The sequence below is a fragment of the Tiliqua scincoides genome, chromosome 1, assembly GCF_035046505.1.
Source record: "Tiliqua scincoides isolate rTilSci1 chromosome 1, rTilSci1.hap2, whole genome shotgun sequence".
Lineage (NCBI taxonomy): Eukaryota > Metazoa > Chordata > Lepidosauria > Squamata > Scincidae > Tiliqua > Tiliqua scincoides.
In genome coordinates, this window is record NC_089821.1 from 260,522,370 (window position 1) to 260,541,868 (window position 19,499).

Consider the following 19,499-nt stretch of genomic DNA (forward strand, 5'->3'; position numbering starts at 1 on the left):
CTGCAAGAAGCTTAAACCTGAACACAGAAGCACATGCACAGTTGGTTACAGCCATCATAGTCCTTAATCATGTTACCTTTCTTGTTCAAAGTATTTCTGCTTAAAGCCATATACAGAGAAATTTATTTCCTTGTAGTAATGTTTGTCTGAAAATTTAAAATGGAAATAGCCAAATTTCTTAATTTCTGTGGGTTGACCCTACTCCATTTTGTACAATGCTATGAAACTGAAGAATTAAATAACAATTTTTTATTTAGAATGAAAAACTTCCTTTTCCAATCTCATGCTCACTCTGAAACATGAATTTAGTAAATGGAATGGTGGGCAGAATCGCCTGCACTATTTAAACTGTTGTTTCTCTTTTTTTGTTTTTTGATCAAGTGTGTATACTTGAATTTGCATAAGTAAAAGGTCTGTAAGGTGTGGACCAACTGTAATCCATTGATTTATTTGCATAATATTCTAGCAGTACAATACAATTAAGCTATAACATTTTAAGTTGAGTTGAGTTGAGTTTTGAACACATACCGTGTATGTGTGTATACATAGATATATAATATACCTGCAAACACATACATTTAAAAAGATTTTTATTAGTAGTATAAATAATACATAAATTTACTTATTTAATTTTTTAATCCTATGTTTCAATCCAGAAGGAATCCCAAAGCTGGCTTACAATAAAATACAGTTAGAGCTTCTTCTACTACCCCCTTAGGGAAATGCAAAGCATGTTATTGATCAGGAGCTTGTGACTGCTCTGTGGTGCTTGTTCTGTGTCATTTGAGGTCTACATCTCAACCCTTCCCTTCTGGGTTAATCATTCTTTATTCTTTCTTAGATTTGGACTGTCTTGTTCTCATTACCCCAAACCTGTCAGCCCCCACAGGGATACATCCAGTAATATAAATAAATACTCTGCTCCCCAGACTCATCTGCATGGTTTCATTTATTCTACTCAGACTGCAGCAGCTCCCAACTATGACTACCTTTGCTTCCCATGCCCTAGTTGCTCAATGTCTGCTGTTCCCACAGACTGTGTGTTCAGCATACTATTTGATTCTGGAAGAAAGGTCAGACAATGATGTTGCTTTTCTTTCTTGTCCAGGCCTGGCAGCTTTTAGCCCTCTGCCTTGGACTCTTTCTTCCCCAGCACCCATTCCTTTGGTTCATCAAACTTCACTTGAAGAAAAATGCAGATTCCAGGTAATGATATCAGACCATTTAAGGTTACAAATTCCTTTGTTTAATGAGCCAGTAGAATTTAACGTGTTATCCAGAAGTTAATGTGCTGTTACCCAACTCAAGTGGTTGTGTACCTGTCATGAAACAAGAACATCCACAGACAAGGTAATTTCTACATACTTAGGGCAGGCTCCCTAGTTCTCCCTATGCATTATATAAGCTTGTAAATACATACATTTGTACATTTAAATGAAAAGGAAAGAAAACCAGTGTGTTGAGGACTGAGCTTGCCCAGTGACCCTCAAGAGCTGCGGAATGATGAGGTATCAATTGGGGAAAAAAAAACAGTAGACTTTGGGGAGAGGGACAAGGAGAGGGAATTGGCCTGCTGGAGCCAGATGAGCATTAGGCAAGGAAAGTTGCAACATTTTGTTGCATCTTATATATTCTAAAGCAGGGGTGTCAAACATAAGGCCCAGGGGCCGGATGTGGCCCACAGAAGTTTTCTATCTGGCCCTCGGGCTCTCAGCTGCTGGGTAGTGCAGTGGTGGGACTGCTAAAAGGACAGCCTGCATGATAATTGGGCTCTTCCATATCTTGAAATATGATGATTTGTCTCTTCTGTCATCATCATCTGAAATATGATGATGATTTGTCTCTTCTGTCATTTGCAGCTAATGTGTTCCTACACAAGAAGAGTGCTTATTTCTGGTATTGACCTGTTTAATGACATCACTTCCTGCCTAATGACATCACTTCCAGCCCTCAGCAGGCATCATGAATGTTGTTTGGCCCGCTGTATGAAATGAGTTTGACACCCCTGTTCTAAAGTAAAAATGGGACAGTTTGCACAGTGTTTAGAATCATCTCTCTTTATTGTTCTAAACCTAAGAATGGGAAAAAAAATAATAATGCAGCATTGTTACTTCTCTATAATGTTCAAACTCACTGCAGACTCCTCCACGTGCTGTTAAGTTGTACATATATACTTCATGATAATTCATTGGCCAAGTGATGTGAGATCTTTTATTTAACTTGCTTTAAATGTGTACATTTAAATTAAATTTGTAACGCGATACACTGAAATGTCGAACTGTGATGCATGTATACATGGGACAATACTACATTTCAAGCTTGGATATGAGCTCAGCTCCAAAATCATCCTGCTATTCGAGTTTCAATTCCAGTTTTAACCCTCTGTATTCCAGAAGAGATGTAAAACATGCCACAGTGTGGGGTTGAGATAGTGAACAAAAATTTGTAGACATACTCAATACTATTGCTACTGCTACACCATTCTAGATTTCAAGTATAAACCCCAGTTTGATCGCACCCATTGTTAAGGGTCCCGGAAAAGATGCAAAAGACGTTTCAATGAGATATCGCTATTGGCATGAAAGTTGGTATGCAAATTCACAACATCATTCCATGTTTCATATTACAGTGTTGGCTAAGGGCATGTTTAAGAGGAAAGATGCAAAATTCGTTTGAATTGAGATGAAGTGAAGCTTTTTGTGAAATTTTATCAGTTTAGTTATGTGTTAAAATGCCTTGTTGAAATCCATACTTTTAGCAGAAGTCATCTTGAGGTATTGTTTTCACAGGACTGAATTTGGAAAATATGCAATTTACTGTCAGCGATGTGTAGAAAGAACACAGCAAAATGGTGATAGAGAAGCTCGACCATCAAGAATGGAAATTCTTTCAACACTTTTAAGAAATCCTTATCACCATTCCTTACCTTTTAGTATTCCAGTGCATTTCATGAATGGCATATACCAGGTTGGTCTTAAAAATAGTACTTTTTTTTTTTTAAAGCAAATTGAAGCTTCCTCCCATCTTTGCTTAGTTAAGACAAATATACTTCCTAGCCATTCCAATGATGACACATGGTGTAAGAGTGAGTGAGTGTGTACACCCCCCCCCACATATATACTACTACTACGTTGTGCTTTATGTGGGGCTGCAATTGAAATGTGCTAAGAAATACCAAGACTGTTTTACTGGTACTGATTGCCACTTTGTTTCTGGGCTCAATTCAGGTACTAATTATCACCTATATAGTTTTGACCCAAAGACCTGCGCTCTCTCTCTCTCTCGCTCTCTCTCTGAGGTCATATAGAGAGGCTGTCCTACATTTTCCCCTAATATCTGAAGTGTGATTGGTAGGCTTGTGGGAGATGGCCTTCTCCATGGCAGTGCCCAGGCTGTAGTATTCCATAAGAGAGCTGCCTGGCCCCCTCTATACAATGCTTCTGTTGCTGCCTGAAGACATTAAAAAAAACAAACCAGTTTTTAATCTCCCCTGAGATCTCTGGAGGTTTTTAGAACTAATAGTTTTTAAATCTGAAGCAGGGCTGTGTTCTTGCACCAACCTTGTTTGGGATCTTCTTCGCTGTCCTGCTGAAGCAGGCCTTTGGAACTACAACAGAAGGCATCTATCTCCGGACCAGATCAGATGGAAAGCTCTTCAACCTCTCCAGACTGACAGCAAAGTCCAAAGTCCAGCTGAAATGTCTGCGTGACTTCCTCTTTGCCGACGATGCAGCTATCACTACCCACTCTGCCAAAGATCTCCAGCAGCTCATGGATCGTTTTAGCAAGGCCTGCCAAGATTTTGGACTGACAATCAGCCTGAAGAAAACACAGGTCATGGTTCAGGATGTGGACTCATCTCCCTGCATTACAATCTCTGCACATGAACTGGAGGTTGTCCATGACTTTGTGTACCTTGGCTCAACGATCTCCGACACTCTTTCTCTCGATACCGAGCTAAACAAACGCATCGGTAAAGCAGCTACCACGTTTTCCAGACTCACAAAGAGAGTCTGGTCCAACAAGAAGCTGACGGAACATACCAAGATCCAGGTCTACAGAGCTTGCGTCCTGAGTACACTTCTGTACTGCAGCGAGTCATGGACTCTTCACTCACAACAGGAGAGGAAACGGAATGCTTTCCACATGCGCTGCCTCCGATGTATTCTCGGCATCACCTGGCAGGACAAAGTTCCAAACAACACAGTCCTGGAACGTGCTGGAATCCCTAGCATGTATGCACTACTGAAACAGAGACGCCTGCGTTGGCTCGGTCATGTCGTGAGAATGGATGATGGCCGGATCCCAAAGGATCTCCTCTATGGAGAACTCGTGCAAGGAAAGCGCCCTACAGGTAGACCACAGCTGCGATACAAGGACATCTGCAAGAGGGATCTGAAGGCCTTAGGAGTGGACCTCAACAAGTGGGAAACCCTGGCCTCTGAGCGGCCCGCTTGGAGGCAGGCTGTGCAACATGGCCTTTCCCAGTTTGAAGAGACACTTGGCCAACAGTCTGAGGCTAAGAGGCAAAGAAGGAAGGCCCATAGCCAGGGAGACAGGCCAGGGACAGACTGCACTTGCTCCCAGTGTGGAAGGGATTGTCACTCCCGAATTGGCCTTTTCAGCCACACTAGACGCTGTTCCAGAACCACCTTTCAGAGCGCGATACCATAGTCTTTCGAGACTGAAGGTTGCCAACTATAAAGTTTTTAAATCTCCCTCACTTTATTATTATTACAGGTCCAGCCTATTTATACATGGATTTTTTATACACGGATTTGACTCAACAGGAATGGCCCCTGCAGATGAGAAAGAATGTGCTGATCCCTGGAGAAGGGGAAAAATGCATCCCTTTAAAATCAGTTTTAAGAACTGAACAGTCCTTTAACAACAGCCTCCTTAATGAGAGAGAGAGAGGGCAGCAGGCTAACAATCCATCAATCCTTCTCTCTCCTGCAGATCCCCCCCCTCCAGCATGTGAAAGAAAGGTGATCATTTTGCATTGGTGAAGGGAGGGGCTGAATGAAGTGCTGATGGATTGTCTTCTTAATGACTCTTATCTTAGAGTCAAAAGGTCAGCAAGGCTGTTCTTCAATCACTGGAGCAAAGAAACTTTGTTTTTTAAATTGATTTGCTATAGTGCTATTTGCTATAGTTTTTTTTAATCCACCTGAGTGTTTGGAAGGGAACCCACTAGTCTCAACCTGTATTTTGCTTTGTTTTGTTATTGTTGTAAACCCCTGTGTACATAGAAAATTATAGAAGTGTTTTTTGAATAAAGTATGTGTGTGCATGTGTGTTACATTGCATTCAACTTAAAAACGTTGTAAAAGTGATTTGGGGAGAGGAGTTGTGATGTCAAAGCTGATGGTTGTTCAGCATTGAGCACAGCCAACTCTACTGCACAGTTGATTTTTTTCCTGAGGAAGATCTTGGAAGAGAATAACTACATCTGTCAATAATACCGTGAATGTGCTTCCAGAGCAAAGAAATATCTTTACATCTGTGTACACATATTTTTAGCATACTTTTCAGATTACTTTTTTCAACGTCAAATGCTCAGACCTTTATGTTACGTCATTTCATGTTTCATTGGCTTCTGTCTAGGTTGTTGGATTTGATTCTTCCACCACAGTGGAAGAATTTCTGAACACTCTTAATCAAGACACAGGAATGAGAAAACCAGTCCAGTCAGGTTTTGCTTTGTTTACCGATGATCCTTCTGGCAAGGATATAGAACACTGCCTTCAAGGAAGCATCAAGGTAAAAATCAAATGCTTAACATATTCACAATAAAAAAATCTTCATTTTACAGGGACTGAAGTACTTTAAAAAACTTTATTTGAATGTGTTTCACTTTTTTTCTTTATGCACGTGAAGAGAAGAGAGGAAATCAATTGCTGGAATTTGGGGGGCATGCAGGGTCATTTAATAGAATCTGGAAATACTGAGAAACTGAAAGATATCTTTTAGAGTCTACTGTCAGTCTTTTTTTTGTACACTATAGTGTCATTAGGAATTATCCAGATAGCTGATTCCCACATGATTTTTAACTTTATTGCTAAATATAAAGTTTGAAATGAATCCAACTGTACCCCCCCCCCCAAAGGAGAATGACATGCTGGTGCTGAGATTTCCCACATAATAGTGCAAATCCATGTGGTAATTTCCATGCAGGCATATATTTGATAGTTTGCCCCTAAGCCTCCAGCTTAACAGCCTATGCCTGTTACTTGTAAGTTCCACTAATTTTGTTGAGGCTTACTCTCAAATTAAGTGTGCACAGGAATACCTTCACAGACTTTCAGTGGTTATTACAGCCAAATCAATCCTAGTAAAAGTGTAGAAATTTTTTTTCTGCATGTTTCTGAATAAATGTGGTTTTCCTTTTAGATCTGTGACATTATTTCTAGATGGGAACAAGCCTCAAAAGAGCAGCATCCTGGGAAATGTGAAGGCACAAGAACAGTGCGACTTACTTATAAAAACAGGTATAGGTAATACTGAGGTTAAGTAATATCCCTAGGAATAATTTCTCTTACTCTAAAAATTTGTAGTTTAATTGTAGCTAGAGATCAGTCCTGGAAATTGTTTTGGTGTTAGAACTCAGACAAGGAAACCTGTAGGTTAACAGTAATAAAGAAGAGAGTGACTTTAAGTACAGTATTCTACTCCACATCACTGGGGAACGACAGCAGTAGTGATGTATTTGAGATAAAGGAGCTAAACGTTTAAGTCTTAACACTTTTCTATGAGAAATTAATCAGTGGGATCCAGCTAATTATTTAAGTGTATCCTATTTTTTCTTACCACTTGCAGTGCAAGTCTAACCATTTGAAAGTAAGCCCTATTGAGTTCAATGGGACTTACTTCCATGTAAGTGTGTACAGGATTGCAGTCTTATAGCCCAATCCTATCCTTAAGAGACGCCAGCGTATTTTCACCTACCCCAACCCAATGACAGTCCTGCTAGTGTAGAAGTTCATCTGCCAACAGACACACCACCAATTCTGACACAGCAATTGAAAAATGCTGCACCAATGCAACTCTGTTTTAGTTTGCATGCTGGTGCAATGCTGCTGACGGAGAGTCCAAAACAGGGACAAGATTGAGGAAGGCCATGGGTGGGATGAGGTAGAGTTGACATATGCCATATCCCAACTCCCTTTGGAAGATGGACACTCCCAGACTCAAAACAAAAACACTTCTCCAAAGACAGACCTGGTGCAGGAAGGAGTAAATCTACAGGGAAAAATGAGGAAGAACAACTGGAAATCTTATCTCCTACACCTCTGTCCTGCCCATCTCCCCACCACGAAACATCGGATACAGACTACATTTCCTTACTAGACTTCACACAAGCTTTAAGGAAGTTACAGAGCCTGTACCTTGTTACTTATCACAAGTGTATACCCACTGTGCAATTTCTACTTCTTAACATTATCTCTCTGGTTTCTTTTGCAGGCTTTATTTTTCAGTTCAAGTCCGTGGAGAAACAGAAAGGGAAAAGTTGTTGTTAATGTATCAGACAAATGATCAAATTGTAAATGGGCTCTTTCCTGTAAACAAGGAGCTGGCACTAGAATTGGCAGCACTTCTGGCTCAGGTAATTTGAGTTTATAGTAATTGCCAGTTTTATATGTTTAGGATTACCCATTATACAATTTTTTTTGTTACATAAAATGTCCAGTAAATTATTGATAGATTTCTGTTACATTTTGTATCCTGAGACCTTGGGCAGCATACATGGGCTCATCTTATTTTATTCTCAAATTAGTTTATTTACTATCCTACCCTGGTTCTCAACTGCAGTACATACCTTCTGTTAAATTTTGTCTAGGGAGTAATGATGAGTGTTGGTCTGAGTTCTGAATGCTCTACCCCACTGGGAAAATTAGCATTTAAAAAGTATCTTCACATGTCATTTTGATGAACTAATGGCCTCTGGATAAATTAGGAAAGAGAAACATAGAGAAACTAGATAGATAAAATTGGGGAGCTGGTCATTATGTCCAAACTCACTTGTCAGTTGCATGAAAGCATGGGTTATGCTGAATTGGATAGCTTTTATAAGATATGATTTCCAGTTTTTAAAGCCTACATAAGCCTAACTTCTACTTTTTTAAATGTCTATCATCACATTTGTCTATTCCCCCTTGTATCCTAATTAATTTTGACTTTCTCACCCATTAGTGATTGAACAATATTTCTACTTTTCCTTTTCCTCTCCTTATTCATTACTACTAGCTCCTAATTCCCTTTCATGTGGATGGGGAAATGATAGTTCGATCAGAGAGAGAATGAAAAGGTATTAAACATTATGAAAACTCAAAACAGCTTGTACTTTTTAGCTGCTGTCTGGTTGTAGGTCTTTTGAATTTGAATTCCAGCAGAACATTAGCAACATCTGCTATTAGTATAAGATTTTTGAATTTGATTTTGCAGCCTTGGAGGAAATAGATAACACTTTTGTCCTGGGTTGTCCAGAAGCATTAGAGATCGTATCCTTACATGGTTTTCCCTCTTTACTGTGGGAAAGAGTATCACATTGTGATAGCAAATTTTGGCGGCCCTCTACCCCATTATGAATTTTAATCTTAATTAATTAAATTTTAATTAATTTAACTCATTTTAAACGAATACAACATTAACCTCATATACATCAAATAAAGCGGTACATAATAGAGTCTTCCATACAATACCATGTGTGTGCATAATTGAATTCTCCTGGCACTTGAGATGGCTACATCAAAAACTTCAACTGTTAAAATCTGAATAATTCATAGATTCTTCACCTACCATTATAACAATTATATTTGTTGAATACATATAATTTGAGAGATTCATGAGAATTGCTACACGGTTAGGCTGTAAATACTGAAATATATTAAGCACTAAAATACTTCAATAAAAACAATTTTTATTTTCTTTCATCTATCCACTAGGTGGAGATTGGAGACTTTGAACGGCCTTTCTCAACTCCAGCTGGACAAGTCACTTCCCAGTCTAAATATAATCAAACCTTAAAACAAGTTGTGGAGAAGTTTTACCCAAAAAGATATAAGGATGGCCTTTCTGAGGAACAATTGAGGTGAGCTGCTAAAGGCTTTAATTTTTTTTTGCAAGGTACAAACCATGTTCAGTAATGATTTCATTTGATACTGTTAAAATTAGATTCTGCATGCAGTTACTGGATAAACTGGATGGACTGTTATTAATATCTGATCTGTTTTTCATAGGAAATGTTCATTATTTTTACATCTTTTAGATGCATACTGAATGGGTTTTAATAATACTGCTACTGCCAGACATACATAGAGCACAATCCTAACCCCTTATGTCCGTGCTTTCCAGCACGGACATAAGGGCAATGCAACTCTGGGGTAAGGGAACAAACATTCCCTTACTTTGAGGAGGACTTCGTAAGTGCCACCCAGCTGCAGGATGTAGCACACGTTTCATTGCACTGCTATGCCAATGCTGGAAAGTTGGCTAGGATTTGGGCCTAAATCTCTCTATAGCTTGTCAGAACTTGACAGCCCTTCCTATTAACAGGGGTTGGCAACCTTTTTTAAAAGGGGCTGATGTTAGGTGCTGATGACTTTGGCTGGCAGGCCAGATAACTCCATTGTTCTGGTAGCTGGCAGCCTTCTGTTTGGCGCATCTGAAATTTAGTGCCTACTGCAGCATCTTAGAGAATCTGAACTCTTAGTTTGTTGGTTGCCTTTATTTGTTAAAATAAAATTTCGAGTCTTGTGGTTGCTGAGATATTTGAAAATACAGTCTGTAACTGTAAAAGTTCTAGCAGGAGGCAGAACTTCTGTGTCTGTATAACTGTCTGCCCATCCTCATAACTCTAGCACTGTTACCAATTGTCACTAACTCTAGTCACTGTTAACACTTTGTTAATGCCTTCTCCCAAAGCAAGAACAGAAATTTTGCAGAAATTGAAAACTGCTTATGGTAGACATTGTCTTTTATGGGAAGAGTAAGGAATATATAAAGCACAACTCTAGTATTCACTAGAGTTGTGCTTTATTTGTTCCTTTCTCTTCAGAGGTTTACAGAGGTTCCCAAAGTGTGCATTGAGGTACTCTTGGGTGCTGCAGTGTGCTCATGAGGGTACTGCAAGATGTCCCTGGTGTCTCTTCTTACTGGCTCTCCCAGGCACCACCATCTTGAATAGTGTGAAATCTCTTGAAATTTGGATGTCACCATCTCAGATCATAAGAGATCTAACAAGATTTGGGTGCCGCCATCTTGGATCGTACAAGATTTTGCCTGATCCAAGATGTTGGCACTTAGCTGAACTGGGAAGAAGAGGCTGCCAGGACTGCAAGTTTTGGGAACCACTAGCCCAGCCATTTTCAACCACTGTGCCGTGGCACACTAGTGTACCGCAAATGGTCCCCAGATATGCTGTGGGAATTTGGGAGAGGGTCATTTATCAGTAGGACCATTGGGGATGTGAGCCCCCATTGACAGCACAATGTACCTTGTCAGTTGTCAAAAAGCTGATGGTGTGCCTTGATCATTTTAGTACCTTGCCAGTGTGTCGCGAGATGAAAAAGGTTGAAAATCACTGCACTAGGCTATTGTGATGTACAGGATGGATCATGTATTTTATCCTTTTCTAAAACCACACTTTTACATTAAAAATATCAAAGCAGTCAACATATATGTAAAAACAAAATGGATAAAATAAGCATACTAGCAATTCTTATCAAAGAGAGCTCCTAAATACTTTATCTCATGTTTTCTCTTGTTTTGGATGGCTATTTTAGTTTGGTTTTTTCATTATATTCAAACATTTTATGCTTAATATCAACAGGCAGCTTTGCCAGCGACTGTCAACCAAATGGATGGCTCTCCGTGGTCACAGCACAGCAGATTGTGTGCGTATTTACCTTGCTGTTGCTCGAAAGTGGCCTTTCTTCGGTGCCAAATTGTTTGCAGCTAAAGTAAGCATTTGTTTGTTTATTCACTTATTATCAATAATATATACTGCACAATGCCCACATAATTTGGCTATCACTAGGTTTTAGGATGATAAATTCAATCAATGCCATTGTAAATGGGTGACATCTCTGGATTCGAGATATGGAACGCTATCAGAAATAGTGTTGACTATATCACTTCCTCATAAAAGCATAAGATTGATGTGTTTTAATTATGCTAGTTCTGTGAACTTAAAACTACTGAGAGATGAGAAACATTTTGATTTGGATTGCCTTATACTTCAGGTTATAATGGAGCCTACTTCTAAGAAAGTGCTTTAGGTCTGCAGGGTTAATAAGGAATAAGTACATATTGCATACTGATACTGTATATGTAACTACAATCTAAATGTTACATGCAGACCTGCTTAATTGATAGCCCTATTGAGTTCAGTGGAATTTACTCCCGTGTAAGTGTATAGGGCTGCAACCTAGACCAGTCATTAAAAACAAGGTACAGACCAGCATATTTCATTCAGTTTAATCATCACTATATTTTTCTTCCAGACTCTGACAGTGTCTGCACTGGGGAATACTTTGGTATGGCTTGCTGTTTATGAAGATGGTGTAAATGTTCTGGAATACAGCTCTATGGTAAAGAAAAAACAGTTGTGTTAAGAAAGAGGTAGTACAGAATCAATGAATTATATTAATCAATACAGGTTGTACGTTAGTCTTTAGAAAACTTATACTGTGAATTTAATCTGTCCTGTATAGGTAGTTGTTTGGTTCACTATTTAGCTATTAAAACAAACGCTTCAATCCTGAGCTGCCTGGTGCATGGGGCTGAAAATGGCTGCTACTTCATCCTGCACATTTTGCAGGCACTGCTAACAGCTTCTCAAAGAAGAAGGGGATGAGAACTTTCATCCCCTTCTCCTGGGTAAGCCAAGTAGCCCCACAATGGGACTATTTGATTCCATGCCAACGTCAGTGTAGAATTTTGAGCCTCCATTGTCGGGCTTCACTCCACCAGCCCCATCTCCCTCCCACTGCTCCCTCCCCCTGGCACACCTCCTCCTTGCCCTCTCCCTGCCCTCCCTCCGCCTCCCCCCATGCCAGAACACCTCCTCCCTACCTCCCCCCACATCTCCACCTACCACACCACTGCTTGGCGGTCTGTGTGACCAGTGCTGGGCTACCACATTAGTGGCAGTGCACACCGGCAGTGAGCCAGCGCACCGAGCTCAGGATTGGGCTCTAAAAGATTTCCATTTTAGTCATTACCAGTGTGGAAATTATGTCTAGTAATTTTGCGCCATAAATAATGCGCAGGAGTCAAAGTGCCTCTTATGCTGGTGTTTTTTTTCATATGGAGACCTTTCTAGGCACTCCCTAACATTGTGTAGGGGTGAGGGCTCTGGAGAGCACCGTATAACTCTTAATAAGCTGTTACTGAAAAATATATTTTCTTTTTTTCTAAAATATCTCATACATGCCTTCATACTTCCTGTTCATGCACTTGAAGTTGGATCTTTGCCAAATATGTCATTCATAAAAGTGCTCTGAAATGTTTAGAACAGTGGTTCCTAAAATGTGAGTTGGAGCCCACTGGTGGGTCATGACCTGAGTTTGGTGGGTCCTATGGTAGCCAAGCAGAGCTTCCAACAAAATCACAAGTGATGGAAGGATCAGATAACTTACTGCCCCAAGGCTTTTCAAAAATTATATAGCTTCTAACTGCCCTCCAAAAAGCTCCTGAAAATTTATAAATATTAGGAGATAAATGTTGGAGCATCTTTTAGCAATGTTAGTTTTTAACATTTAAATGAAATGGGGTAAATATACAAGCAGTGTTTCTCCAGTGTAATATTTCTAAATAGCCTTTAGATAGAGATTTTGTGCATAGTTTAGTTTTAAGCTGTCACAACCAAACCAAGTCCAGATCTCTCTGGTTTTTATATAGCCCAGCCCTAGCCATTTGACTTACAGGTATGTTCTGCTGTGTTTAATGGGGTTAATTCTAAGTAAGCTAGGAAACAATGATGTTTAACTTTTGTTTTCTTTTCTGCTCATATGAAACATCTTTTCTTTTTTCAAGCGATTAATAGTGACTTATTTATATAAGAACCTGATGACCTTTGGAGGGTATCAAGATGACTTTATGCTGGTGGTTAACAATGTGCATACACAAGACAGACCAACTGAAAAACTCCTGTTTGCTATGGCCAAACCAAAGGTTAGTATGTTCATTGATACATATTGACTGTAGCTAGCCATTGGAAAGTCCCTTTTTAACTTGCAAGAAGTAGCCAATACCCACCTTGTTCCCAGTTTTTCATGAGTGCTGATTTTGGTGTATATAGTCAATAGTGGCCAACTAAATGCATTTGGGAAGTTCACAAGCAGGAAATGATATGTGTCTGTCCCCAATCTCTGGTAACAGAATGAATACAGAAAACTTGTCAGTAGCATGTCTACTGCAGAACTGGGAGTCTCCGAGAGTCTTAGGAAAGCTGTTGACTTTCCTAAACTTGAAAAGAATGAAGAAAATTGTATTGAGTATGTAGGACCTGAACAGGCCACGCAGTCTGCTATACTTGATTGTGGTGTCAGTGTGGGATTGCCTTGGAAGAAAAGAATCATTCTTTTCCAGAAATGTTTTCTATACTTTGACTCTTGAGTGCCAACATGGAGAATGTAGTAATCTACTGTACAGATGATGATGATGATGATACAGCTATTTCTATACCGCCTTCCTTGGTCCTCAGATTTCTCTTTAGACTTTATTCAAGGCGGTTTACATAGGCAGGCAAATTAAATCCCCGTAGGGATTTTTACAATTTGAAAGAAGGTTTCTATCTTTAAAGAAACCACAACATTCAGATGTTTCTTTCTTGATCTGGTTGCACATTCTGGCCTCCATCCTCCCACGCTCAGAGCAGATGGAATAGCTCGGCTCAGCTTGTCAGCTGCTTCAAGGTTGCACAGTGCCGGTGGCCTCGAACTGGCGACCTTTGGATGTTATCTTCAGGCAAATGGAAGCTCAACCCTCTAGACCAGACCTCCTGCCTTAGAATATGCCTTAGAAAAAGATTCCAACCTCTTCTTTTGCAGTTTCAAGAAATTATCACAGTTAAGGAAGTATCTGAGGAAGTAGAGATAGTACATGGCTAGGAAAGAACTTTAGCAAATATTACTTGGCTGAGATTATGATGGACTACTTTTGAGAGACTCGTAGAAGAGTCAACCTACAAATTGGAGCAAATTGAACAGTGTAGTTGTGAATTGCAGTTGTGGACTGTCCACCATATTACTACCTGATATTATGCAGAAACCATGTTACTATGCAAGGCAACAATGACATTTTCTCTCATGAGAATACATATACTTAGTATGTTTAAAGTGTTTCAAAAAGAACAAGAGGTACTAAAGATACTCATGCTACAACTATGCAGTCTGTACTTCCAAACTAACCATTTTCTCTAGAACTAACATTACTCAGCAATTCTGAAGACTCCAGATAATGTTGCATTCCAATGTTTTTCATTATACAGGTTGAGACTAATTATTCGCTTGGGTTCCCTTCCAAGCATAAAAACACAAACACTACAGCAAATCAATTTAAAAAACAAAGTTTCTTTGCTCCAGTGATTGAAAAACAGCCTTGCTGACCTTTTGACTCTAAGATAAGAGTAATTAAGAAGACAATCCATCAGCACTTCACTCAGCCCCTCCCTTCACCAATGCAAAATGATCCCTTTCTTTCACCTGCTGGGGGAAGGGAGGGGTCTGCAGGAGAGAGAAGGATTGATGGATTGTTAGCCTGCTGCCCTCTCTCGCTGTTGTTAAAGGACTGTTCAGTTTTTAAAACTGATTTTAAAGGGGTGTATTTTCCCCTTCTCCAGGGATCAGCACACTTTTTCTCAACTGCAGGGGCCATTCGTGTTGAGTCAAATTCGTGTATAAAAAATCCATATATAAATAGGCTGGACCTGTATGTGGCAATGTTTCCAACTTTCAGCATAATTGTAGTTTCGGCCTTTCATATGTGGTCTGGAAAAGAGCTACTGATTCATTTTTGTGGTAAATTCCTGAGATAATTGGTGAAGCCCATCTTTTGTACATTGCTTACCCTGCATTTTTTTCCCACTGCACTCTTGCCATCACCTATCCTATAGCTGTGGAGCATTTTCAGAAAGGCTGTAATTCCATTGGTCAGTTGTTTGGGAAAGTGAATAGGATTTAGATTCAGCACCCTACTTTCCCCTTTGCCCACTTGGAACTGGTTGACAGGATGTTTAACTTGCACTGGCTCTGTTCTTGTATCTTACAATATGGTTTCTTTCCCCATTACTTGTCAACAGGCTTTACAGTGGGCCTTTGGTATCATAGGGAATTGTTCCAGGACCCCCTGCAGATACCGAATTTCGCAGATAAGGAAATGAAAGGCACATTTAGTTTTTCCGACAAAGCAGAAATGCCTTCTTGTTGAGTCTAGGAGGACCTCTGAGGCTCTTGGGCTGTGGGCTCAACGTTTACGAATATTCAAATCCCTGCCCAGGCTCTGTCGCCATATCCTAAATCCCCTCCAGACCCGGGATACCTGACATGGGTCTCCTCGAATCTGTGCCCACTCAATAGCAGGCACAGATCCAAGGAGACCCATCAGGGCCACCTGGCCCTTACACAGGGTAAGGCTCCTTTACCCTGAGTAGCCCTGGTGCTGCTTCCCTGTAACAACCCAATCCTGTGCTTCCCAACTCTCAGAGCTGCAGTGGCGCCAAAATGGCTACTACTGCATCTCTTTTTTTTTAAATAATGCTTTATTTATTTATTACAGATACAGGTAAGGAAAATTGGATAGACTTAGGGCTAGGACTACATAGGTTACACACGCGGGTGGTGGCCATCAATTACAACAAACATTAATCCACAGAAAATTAATAATCAATACAAAAATTATCATTCTTTAACCCAACTGGTTAGTACTTTAACATTCCATATTTTTCCTCTAACATTATCTATCCCATCATAAAAAAACACTTCAGACTTTTACTTATACACTCTTCTTACCACTAAACTAATATCTAAAATAAAATCTCTTATCTAATTCTTAATTTCTACTATGACATCTAAAAAAGAAGTCTCCGATTACAATGGTATTACCTCCTTCAATATCTCTTATAACATGTTATACATCATTTTCCATAACTAACCAATCAAAAAAGGCTTCAAATTTTTACTTATAGACTCTTACCACTAAACTAACCTCTAAAATACAATCTCTTATCTGATTCTTAATTTCTAATATCACATCTAAAAAACAAATATCTCCAATTACAATATTATACTTCGCTTATCCACCACATATTTATTAACCCAAAATACAGGTTTAATATTTTCTCTAAAATAAATTGACATCTATAACTTATTTTATTTACCTTTTTTATAAAATAACCCTTTTATTTGTCTTAATACCACTATAATTTACACCATACTTATATTCCAAAATTACAATTCCATCTAATTTATTTCATATATTTACCACTTTAATTTTCACGATACTTATATTCCACATTCCCTTTTCATCCACTTTAATTTAATCTAATAAATAAAATATTTATCTTAATACCACTTAATTTCCACAATTTATATTTCAAATTTTCATTTGCATCTCTTAATTTAATATATTAAAAAAAAAATTCTATTTATTATTCAACCATTTTGCCCTTCTTGTTTACTTTGTACTCTCTTATTGGTGTTCCCTCTTAGTCCTCCTACTGGTTCTTCCACTTCTTAAGTCCCCCCCTCTGTTTTTCTTTCTTCTTTTTCATTCTGTTATTCTTGAATTCAATCCATAAATTCTTCCTCTTCTTGAGACAGCTTGCTCTCTGGACATTTCGTCTTTTTTCTTCCTTAAGATTCTCAGTTATTATGATAATTGCTTCTTCCATCTCATGTCCCATTTCAAAATACTCCACTTCTTTAACTTCACCCGACATCTGATCCATTCTTTTTTCTTCTCTATTGTTTATAATCTGTTCCCGCAAGTTTACAAGAGAGGAGCTTATTTGCCCAATTTGTTCAGAGAGTTCTCTGACTTGTTGCTCCATTTCTCTTCTAAAATCCATCAGAAAGTCCACCAACAAGGCCTGGCTTTCATGATCATCTTTTAGATTTTCAAAAGCCATTTTATCAACACCAACTCGAGCCACTTCCTGCAGGACTACTTTCTAATTTTGTATCCAGGGCTACTTTCCAGATTTTTATATCCAAAAAAAGTCAATCAAATCCACAATCAAATTAGGTTAGTATGCCTTTAAATGACCAAAAGAAGAAAAAAATTCAAGCCTCTTGCTGAGAAACCGTAACCGAAAGTAGCAGTGTCCAGGCTTAAATAAAGGCTTTTTGCTGGGAAAATGAAGGTAAACTTTATTTCCTTTGTTAAAGATTACTTATTTATTTCTCTTCGGTACATACTATTAAAAAAAAATCTTGCACTTACTCCAGCAGGGGAAATACCAATTCACCTATTCCCCCCCTGGGTGGCTAACGGCTAGCGTGAATAATCTTGAATTATCTCCTCCTCCTCCAGACTTCTTACTTAGTTCTCAGTAAAACGTTTTAACGAGCCAAGTTCACTCACTCTTAATAGCTTTTCTCGCTGCGATGATGTTGTATCTAGGCCGTGGGAGGACGGATTTTCAGCTTTCCGAGCTTCTCAAAAATGGCGCCTGGGATAGATATGCTTCAGCACAGAGCAAAACAGAGAGAAATCCTTGAAATTGCCTGTTTCTAAGGACCCCCCCCCCATTCAAGCTCTCAGCTCTTCGTACCGTCTTCCTGGCACCAAAGCGTGCCTTAGTTGTTTAGGCACATGAAAACATATCTATTTCGCAGTCTCTTCGGCAACCCCCAAAGTTCACTGCAGCTTCGCTGAAAGTTAGCTCCGCCCCCGCTACTACTGCATCTCATGGGGCTGGGAAGCAGCACTGGACTACTCGAGCTAAGGGAGTTGAGTCAGTGCCAAACTGGCACAGAGTGTCACAGGTGTGCCTTACTGCATATTTGCATCAATGAGCACCAGTGCTGGCCTGATAGGATAGGACCAATAAGTTACATTGAACTTGAGGAACAGAATCAGGTTGTCAGTATATTCTGTAGGTAATATAATCCTATATTTGCTTGCAGATTATCTGATTTAAGAACTGAGGATGTACACCTCTATTTTCTACCAATGGCATTTTTTTTGTTTCAGATTCTTGAGATGACTCTACTGGTTGCCAGCTACATCAACCATTTTCATCAACAAAAGGCAGCTGCTTCTCATCTCTCTGCTCCAGCCTTACTGACTCCAGAGGCAGGAAGACAAAAACCCAAGGATGTAGGATGTCATCCATTTTTGTTAAAGAATAGACCAACCAAAGGACCTACTTTGTTATGAAACTACCATACATATGTATGGTACACATACATGTAACTACCATATACATGTATATTGGATTGGAATGAAATAATCTGATTTAATTTCAGTGACATATTGGTGGAGCATCCCATGAGCCAGTTCTGTTCCCAACCAGAATGAGTGATGCATAGTATGCCCTTCTTTATCTGAATGATTCCTGTGACACCCAAAGTATTACAATAACCAATAGGTTAGATTGGTTTTTGTATATGCATTGGTCTGTAAAGGAAGAAGAAATGTTGTGAATTTTGGTTATAAAAATAAATTTTTTTAAAAAGAAGAGTCCTACTGGAACAGGTCAAAACCCCTCTACTCCAGCATCCTGTTTCACACCGTGACCCACCAGCTGCCTTTAGGAAGTCCACAAGCTAGAGAGAAGGCCATACCTTTTTTCCACCATTGCTCTCCTGCAACTGGCATTCAGAGGCATACTGCTGTTGAACCTGGGGTAGTAATTCTTTGGATTCAAATAAGAATACTTTCCCCTCCCTAGGCCCTATTTTGTGATGTTTTTAATGTTCACTTGTTCCTGAAAGTACTCTATTTCTAAAGGCAATTTCTGAGCAAGATGTGTTTTCTTTTAGAAAACATTACCAACATGTGGCATCCATTTATTGATTTCTGGAAAAATGTATATATAAAAGTGAAAAACAGTTAAAGATTTTTTATATATGTACATATGTCAATTTAATTTGTAGCATGTAGCAGTTGGTCAAGGACTCAGAGCATAGTAGGTCATAACTACTATGGGGAATATTTTTTATAATCAAATCATTCCAGAAAGGTGTCCAATAAGTCATGATTCTTCCCAGAAACCACAAATCTTACAGCTCCAGTGCATGTATAGTTGCTTAATTTTCCACACTTTGCCTAAAAATCACTTTGATGTCATCAGTGTTGATATATGGTGATGTGCTATCATGTATGAATCTGACCTATATTACATCCAGCTGAATGTGAACTGCCACACTGAAAATTCCGCTTTGCGTTTTAACTGACTAGTAAATCTCACTTCTTCACTCTGGCATTTCAAGCATATCACCTCCTTCTCCTGTCTTTTCCCTGCACTCCACTTCCTTTTTATTTCCAATCTG

The 19,499-nt window shown here is 39.2% G+C and overlaps 1 protein-coding gene across 1 annotated transcript in view; it reads left to right on the forward strand.

Annotated features, from left to right (window-relative positions):
* Positions 1-19,499, forward strand: part of PLEKHH2 (pleckstrin homology, MyTH4 and FERM domain containing H2) — an 87,416-nt gene extending 67,917 nt beyond the window's left edge. Inside the window, exons 20-29 of the mRNA XM_066611793.1 lie at positions 1,109-1,206; positions 2,790-2,967; positions 5,608-5,763; positions 6,394-6,491; positions 7,465-7,606; positions 8,946-9,091; positions 10,832-10,961; positions 11,505-11,591; positions 13,039-13,176; positions 18,199-19,499. Coding sequence (XP_066467890.1) covers positions 1,109-1,206; positions 2,790-2,967; positions 5,608-5,763; positions 6,394-6,491; positions 7,465-7,606; positions 8,946-9,091; positions 10,832-10,961; positions 11,505-11,591; positions 13,039-13,176; positions 18,199-18,384 — 1,359 coding nt within the window. The 3' untranslated portion in view covers positions 18,385-19,499. The remainder of the gene's footprint in view (positions 1-1,108; positions 1,207-2,789; positions 2,968-5,607; positions 5,764-6,393; positions 6,492-7,464; positions 7,607-8,945; positions 9,092-10,831; positions 10,962-11,504; positions 11,592-13,038; positions 13,177-18,198) is intronic.